The 8176-nt window shown below is 35.6% G+C and overlaps 1 protein-coding gene across 3 annotated transcripts; it reads left to right on the top strand.

The window, feature by feature from the left end:
• Nucleotides 1-4002: 4002 nt before the first annotated feature.
• On the top strand, nucleotides 4003-7532 carry LOC113298892 (tRNA (guanine-N(7)-)-methyltransferase-like). Of its 3 annotated transcripts, none has more exons than XM_026547761.1 (3): nucleotides 4011-4137; nucleotides 5417-5592; nucleotides 6239-7532. In XM_026547761.1, exon 3 carries the CDS (start codon nucleotides 6398-6400, stop codon nucleotides 7193-7195), a length of 798 nt encoding a protein of 265 aa, XP_026403546.1. In that variant the 5' UTR covers nucleotides 4011-4137; nucleotides 5417-5592; nucleotides 6239-6397; the 3' UTR covers nucleotides 7196-7532. The 3 variants fall into 3 exon arrangements, with proteins under 3 accessions (XP_026403544.1, XP_026403546.1, XP_026403545.1); XM_026547760.1 differs by having other exon boundaries at nucleotides 4016-4137; nucleotides 5265-5592; XM_026547759.1 differs by lacking the exon at nucleotides 5417-5592 and having other exon boundaries at nucleotides 4003-4137.
• Nucleotides 7533-8176: the final 644 nt, after the last annotated feature.

Below are 8176 nucleotides of genomic sequence, written 5' to 3'. Positions count from 1 at the left end.
GGATGATGATATGGATCCAATCTGACGGCTACATGAGAAGTGGGTTATGGATTTGGGTTTTGGTTTGGGAGATAAGTTGGGCTTGGGATAATTCTGAGCCCATTTCTTCTTTAAGAACAATTTCTTCCTCTTCAAGCCCACTTCTAGCCTTTTGGTCTTGTGCACAACATTCTTCGCGGCTTCCTTGTGTAATTCCTCCCGGCTTTTCACCACTCTTCAGCTCTTTTCCGCTCCGCAAGTTATCCAGACTTTATTTATTACCTAAAAATGCAAAATTAAGTAAGAAAAATATTTATTCTTGAAAACAATGAAAATACAGAATATGGGATAAAATGTAGAATTAATGCACAAAAGATGAGTTAAATGCCAAGAAAAATATATAAAAATATGCACTTTTTAGGACTCATCAATTACGCGAAACCTAAGCAACATAACCAGTGTACAAGAAGATACACCGCAACATCGGAAAACACTTTGTTGCACCTAAGTAAACTTGTCAGTTCCTTCATCGTGGGAAGAAAACTGAATTGACAGTTCATAGTTTGCTTCCTCTTGAATCTGTTTGCAAATTTGAATTATATATATGATTTGTGGGCATCTTGAACTGGTTTTAGTTATTCTCATGACAAATATGGTTTTCCTCACGATGAAATGGGTGTGTAACGATCTTTATGACTTATAGTAGATATGTTACCTCATGTTATTGTATGTTTGCATTAATGAGTTGGATAAATAAGGGTAATTTTTTTAGTCATTTTTTTCCTAGCTAACCATTTTTAACAAAATCAGAACCACATATTTGTTCTTCAGTGACTTGTACCTAACTTGTATAAATTTTCTATCTGCAAAAAATCAAAATCCAGTAAAGGCACTGACCAAGTTTAGTGACCAACTGCAGATTCAACAACAGACCCTAGATTTTACTTGATAAAGTATGTTTCGCGGGCTTCAAGGGCTACTTTCACTTTGTCTTTTTCATCTGATTCTTCATTTTGTGTACTTTTCCTGATGACTCTATTGACCGTTATTTTTGTTGCTATTCCAGATTACCCTTGTTGCACCTTACAAGGTAGTATTACGTGCTCATTTATATAGTGGTGATGTGGTTGTATGCCGAATTCAGGTGAACTATTAGATTGCAAATCCTTCATCATTACAAGTCATTCATTATGTCTCATTGGTGATCTAAATCAGGATAATTAAGATACTGCAGTCATATTTTTGGCTAATTATGATTATTACCGTGTTTTATAGGATATCAACTTGATGGGTATATAAAAGTTCTTGTCCTTTTTTCTTTTTGTATACCTTTTTTCATAGATTATTGTATTTGAATGACATCATTCAACGTAGATCCTGATCAACAACACCACCAAACACAAAAAACTAGTTTATATGAGAATTTAATTAAGCTGGTCCTGTCACTAATACATTAGATATGTTAGTATACACAAACAACTATGTGCAGATTATCAATTAGTTTCTTTGCTAATGTGCACATAGTTATACACATTGATTCTTATGTACACCCGTCGATTGTTAATGTGTACATAGTTGTACATCCGTTGATTGTTAATGTGTACATAGTTGTACATATGCTAATTATTAATAATATAGAACCGTATTACTATAGTTGCTTGTTTTTCTTTGAATTTGTGTTTGATAAAATCTTTTTTTACTCACAGGTTGTGCACAGAAAGACCATAGAATGTTGGCGTCCAAGGTAATGAAGAAGGAAACGTACAAGAACAGGTCACTCAGAGTTTGAAAGTTGAAATTAAAGTCATCAAAGCTCAGATTTGGGACACTTCTGGTCAAGAAAGGTCAGTTTTTTCCCCCTCATTCTGGGTTTTTAGATTTTGAGCTAGTGTCAGTCAAACCATTTTTCGTCAGTTTGGGTTTCTGTTTCATTTAGAGTGATCTGGTATTAGTGTATTAGATTTTAATGAACCGGCTATTGGTTAAGATCCTATATGTTCTATTGAATTCCGTAGTTCTTGGTTAATTTCTTTATTTAGATTAATGAAAGTCGTTGTATATTAGTAGTCTTGATTCCATCCGCGTAGATAATAACTCTATGACCCATTTAAAAGAAAGAGGGGATTGAATGGTTACCATATATTATGACATGAGAGTGGCTTCTACTTTATGTATATGAACATTAATCTTATCTTTTCTATGCTAGTGTTCTATTTTTTTTTGCAACGTTATGGACTGTGCCATGACTGCTACATGTTGATTAATGTGTACATAATTGTACACCTGTTGATTCTTAATGTCTACATAATTGTACACACGCTGATCGTTAATGTGCACATGCATGATTGTATACCTTTTGATCGATCGTGAAGATTTTGTGTGGCCTGGGGTACTAAACACATGGTTCATGGCTAATATTTCGTTTTATATAAAGCCATAAAATCGTTTTGTTTGGATTTGGTTAAAGTTACAAATCTCTAACCTGGCCTTTTCCTTTGGATTAGTTTGGAAATTTGTAATTTCAAATTTTCATGGATTAGCTGTTGCGTTTTTTACGATTTGATAAAAATGCAGTTCACATTAGTCTGTTACAAACTCAGCTGAGCTTCTAATATCTTATATATCGGCAATAATTTCCTTAAACATTCCATAAGCTTATTAACTGCTTTATATAAATTATAATCTGATACATCGTAATTATAGGAGTTGGTTCTTCCGCTTACATCTTGCGTATATAACTTACTTCACTTTGGGTATTTTGGATGCAGAAAAAAACCCAGGGCTGATAGTATCGATGCTTGCTGGTAACCCAAAGATTCTTGAGCATCTCAATGCAGTTAATGAGTTTCTTAAATCAGATAAGGTGTGTAGGCTCGGGATTCCGATTTCTTCTAACAATGCTTCTACATCAATTCAGCTACTATTTTAGACAAGCAAGATGTTTTTGGCTCTACTCGACGTTAAGAACTTGTTAGTTCATCAGGTATGATGGTGAATTTCTCCATATTCTGCTTCATGTTTGCAATTAATTTACCATTTCGTACTCAATGTGCTCCGAGTGGTGCAAAGAATGCGTTCTTCCAGTCAATCTTTGTACACTATGTTGTTCTTTTATTCAAGTGTTCCTTGTCAGATGTCCACTATCTCTGCATTTTTGTACCAGTTATTTGAAAAACAAGACTCTAGGTTATGATAGTTATTGACTTATAGTCGGGATATTCCAATTTTCAGCATACAACGTCACTGTTAAGAAAGCAAGTTGTTATTTTATCGAAATACATGTTTTTGATCTACTTAATCTGCAAGTACTAGACATTTTTCATTCCGCAACGACTTGTTCTAGTTCACATCGACTCGTTTTGTCCTTGATGCAGGTTAACTGCTAAATCATCCTCTGCAAATTCGGCTATTATCCAATTAGATCTTGGCGTGGTTGATATTTTTGTCAGTATGTGTAGATTAGAGTGGCAGTCTGGCTATAGTTGATGTCGAATTTTATGGATTTTTGTCGATATGTACGTAGTTGTACACCGGTGAAAAAAAACTTAAAATGAAAATTATATAGTCATAAGGGTATTCTTTTTATAGATCTCCAAAAGAGCTTTCCGAAAATATAAAGTTTGCGAATTTTGGACTAGCAGTTCCAAAGATAAATTGTTTTTTAATTATTTTTATATTATTTAAAGTTGATGACATCATCATGAGTCATTTTGGACTAAAATGTTAATATTTGGACTAAATTATAAATCATGAAGGTTATTTGTGTATTTTCCATATTTTAAATAACTTTTGGACTAAATTGTACCTAGTCAACTCGGTGGACTAATCCGTACTTTTTGATGCGTTTTTGGACTAAACCGTATTTTTCCCATTAAAAAGTTCATTAAAAATAAAAAAAACAAGAAAACGGACCAACCATAGCACTATTAGGATTTAGGACTCTTACCAAATAAACGGCTGAGATTTACTAAAATTACTGAAGCTGATAGGACACTTATGTCAATACACAAGTTTTTCTTATACCAAAAACCCTAATAATAACACAGTATCACCACCACCAAGTGGATTCCGCTTTGGGTTTTCTACTTCTGACTCAAAACCTCCAAAAACCCTTACTGTGTGTGTGTGTGGAAGACCTCTCTCACGATTACTGATCCTGTAAGTTCACTTTCCTCATATTTTCCTAGTTGACATGATGGGTCTTTCTGATTTTTTGGATTTTATGTGAATTTTCTAGGATTTTTTTTTTTTTTGAGCAAGAGATGGTAACTTAGTATCACTATTGATTTGTTTATGAAAATTGATTACTAGCTCAATTTGTTGATTTTCAGATTTAATCGACTTCAACTTGGGGTTTTCCCAAAATTAGATTTTTATTCGAGATATGCTGTTGTCGTCAATGTAGATAAAGTGTTTGAATAGTTGTGTTAAAGAAAGTAATTTTGATGCAGTTCACATCAGAATCAAATGTAATTAGATGAAACCCTAGTTTAATTCCTGAAATCCCTATTAAGGGTTCAAAAATTGCTCGGTTCCCATTAGAATTAAATAGAATTACACAATTTTGATGCAGTTAGGGTTTCACACTTTGTGAGCGAGACTTCTTGGTTTTCCTGTTACTTCTGAAAATTTGACCATGGTCTCTCGAGTAAAAATCTACTAGATATATTACTAGCCAAATATTTCTTTGTTGTTTTGATTTTCTTTTTTGATGTTTAGAAAGATCTGTGGACGCATGAACTGTGGGTACAAGAAGTTGAGTTACAAGTTACAACATACATATCGAACCACCTTAAAAGGCCTACAATTTAAATTAGGGAATGAAGCCACTGGCTTTTGTGTCCTCACATATCTATGTGTATTTAATGTTCTCTTTGAAAATATGGTACCTGCTTCTTTGTCACTCAACTTTTTAACATTTCTTTGAGTCCATCCTAGTTAGTCTTAAGAATATTTTGTGGTGTTAAAGCAGATGATTTCTTCATTAAGTAATATTCCCTAAATTTAGCCTTCCAGGAATGCCTCTTGTGAATGTTTTAATGAAAGCTACAACTTTTCATAGTCCCTCCAGGAAGCATATACAAATTTGTTGATCCTGAGCACTTGTGCACTTTAGCATCTGAGACAGATGTGTGTGTGTGTGTGTGTGTAGAATCTTGGATAGAGGCGGATAATTAACTGTCTATTAGAGATCCTGATCCGATATGTAGCCTTTTTTTGTTGTTGCATAGTTCTACATGTCTCTTTTTAAGATGAATTTTTTCGATCATTTGTTGGAACTATAGGGATCCTAGATTCGTTCTTCATCTAGCTTCGTCATGAAGAGCCATCGATTCAGATTTGTCATAAAATAGAGATTGAATGATTCCCCCTAGACAGACATCTTCAGAGTTGTTTGAAATGCTCGTTGGAATTGATCCGCTACCGACATCTGTAGGTGTTTCGAAGAAGAAAACTCTCTTTTTCTCGCATGCCTGCAACTGACATCTGTAGGAGAAGAAAACTCTCTTTTTCTCGCATGCCTGCAACTGACGGCGCATTGTTTTTCTGTTGGTTGTTGACCAACGAAACTCTAATGGATGGGGAAAAGTAGGGGATTATTACAATAACTGGGTATGTTGCTTCTTCCCTCACTTGATTTAAAAGGCCGTGGCCTGTAAAGACCTTTCTCTTCGTCTCAAAGTCGATGGATCTTCTCAATTGAAAGATCTCCTATTAAAGTGAGAGCTCCAATTTATCCTTAGCTATAGTGTAGAAAACAGAGGTGTAAGATGGCGTATTAGGTTCTCTTCTGAGAAAAGCCTGCAGTTTTGTTATCATAGTGGGAATTGTTCACTTTCACTCCTGTTTCTGAAATCTATGTGTAAGAGCGTGGAAAGTATATGCACGTTGGCGAAGCCTCATCTGTCTTATGGTTAATTGAAAGCTATTAGATTTGATATAACTTGAGATGGTAAACAAACTAAAATCTATATATGTGACAGAGAAATGATTAATTATATATATTTTGTTATAATAATAAATGGTTGTGATAATTTCGGATTGAAGGTTGAATTTGTCTCTAATAGCTTTCTATCTAACCATCCAACGGGTGAGGCTTTGAAGGTGTGCCTCTCCCGTATTGCATGAGTTATATAACTCGTACTAAAAACCTGATAGATCAAAAAGTTGTCGAGATGATAAATATCGGGTCCAAAGTTAATTATTTTTTCATACATGGTTGTCTATTTGACTTTCTCATCTATTTCTGCTCTTGTAGGAGGTTATAGTTGCTTGCTAAATACATGAAAGCTGAAAAGGAATTGGAATCAACGCAGTTTTGATCTGAATCAGGGGTTACATTGATAATTATAGGTAACGTAGGGGTGCATTTGTGTAGAAGCTCTTGATTCTTTTAGATTGATTGGAGCAGGAAAGAATGAAGGGGAATCCGAAAAGCAACAATACGACAGGCCTACCGCGAAAGCGATTTTACAGAGCACGTGCGCACAGCAATCCACTAAGCGATTCACACTTCCCTGTTCCCACTGCACCTTCCGAAGTTGACTACGCCTCGCACTACCCACACTACTATCCTTCAGAAGAAACCTACAATGAAAATGGTGAGTCCACCATTGATTCCAAGGTTGCAATTCATAAACCCCAGGTGAAAAAAATACAATTTGCTGATGTTGGTTGTGGTTTCGGGGGTTTACTTATCAGCCTTTCAACTCTTTTTCCTGATACACTAATGATTGGAATGGAGATTCGAGATAAGGTGACAGAGTATGTGAAGGAACGAATACTGGCTTTAAGAGAAACAAATCCAGGCCTGTACCAAAATGTATCTGTGGTTCGAACAAATTCCATGAAATATATTCCCAATTTCTTCGAGAAGGGGCAGCTTTTGAAGATGTTTTTCTTGTTCCCAGATCCTCATTTCAAGGAGAAGAATCATAGACGCCGTGTTATTAGTACACACTTGCTCGACGAATATGCTTACACACTCCAAGTTGGTGGAATTATATATACAATTACTGATGTAGAAGAACTTGGGGAATGGATGAAAGATTGTTTGGCACGTCATCCTCTTTTTGAAGCAGTTCCAGAGAAAGAACTCGATATTGATCCAGTTGTGAAGCTTTTGAGTTCTGCAACAGAGGAAGGACAAAAGGTTGCTAGAAATGGTGGGCAGACTTTTCTAGCAGTTTACAGACGGATCACACTATCAGAATAGAAAATGGGGTTTGAATATTAGCTGTTTTTTATTGGTTCCAGGAGCATTCGAGATTCAGCATTGTTCGGTGAAACCAACAAGGAATGTGAAGATGGGATTGAATCCAAATGGGTGATGCCTTTACGTAACTGTCCACTTCATTTTTTGGACTCAATTGTTAACAGTTTATTGTTATGATGAAGTGTTGTTAGGGGTGTCAATTATGATGAAACAATCTCTTCTGGAGTTACTCTGATGTAATAGCCTAAGTTTTTGGTTCACTTTTGACACTTTCTGTTTTCTGTAACTTGAAATTGAAGTATTACTTGAAATTGAAGTATTTCGTAGTACAATGTCTTTCATTAGTTTCGATTATGCCTCGTCTTTGGCTCGTTTAGGACCAACTGTTGTTTTTGAGTCATGGTTTTTGTTCCCTGAAGATCTTCACAGAGAATGGGTGTCTGTTGTTCGGTGTGATTTAGCAGGTGCAGGTTGAGATACTAGAGGCTCCTTAGGAGGGCAACAGAAGCAGAAAATGCTGCAGGCAGAGCACTAAAAAGTAAAGAGACAACCATGATGCAGCAAATTCCCAATTTGCTGAAAAGCGACAGAGGCTGTTAATGGAGCTCAGCAGTGCCTTCCCCTAGAGGTGCTGTGAAAACCCTTATAAATTAATTATCTACAGAGGGTTCACTTGGTAAGTGTGTAGAAGAAAAACCACAATTTAATACTGTTTGAGCACGGGTGATGATTTTGCTGAATGGTGGAGTCCCTCCCTACCATTGCTTGAACTGAAGAACCAGCTGCTTATGGAGAAATGATGTCCATTGGCGGTTTGGATCCAAGTGTCACTCAGTATAGCAATCGCGGGAATTCATATGGAAAACCTCTTCTTGTGTAGCTCTCGATTGTATGTCAACTTCGCTGATATTGGATAGGGATTTTTTTTTTTTTTTTTAAAAAAATTTAAAAGAAAATTAATCATCATTAATGAAAAGGAGT

Source organism: Papaver somniferum, chromosome 7, assembly GCF_003573695.1.
Source record: "Papaver somniferum cultivar HN1 chromosome 7, ASM357369v1, whole genome shotgun sequence".
NCBI lineage: Eukaryota > Viridiplantae > Streptophyta > Magnoliopsida > Ranunculales > Papaveraceae > Papaver > Papaver somniferum.
Note: the sequence above shows the minus strand (reverse complement) of the source record. Positions and strands in the feature narration are given on the sequence as shown.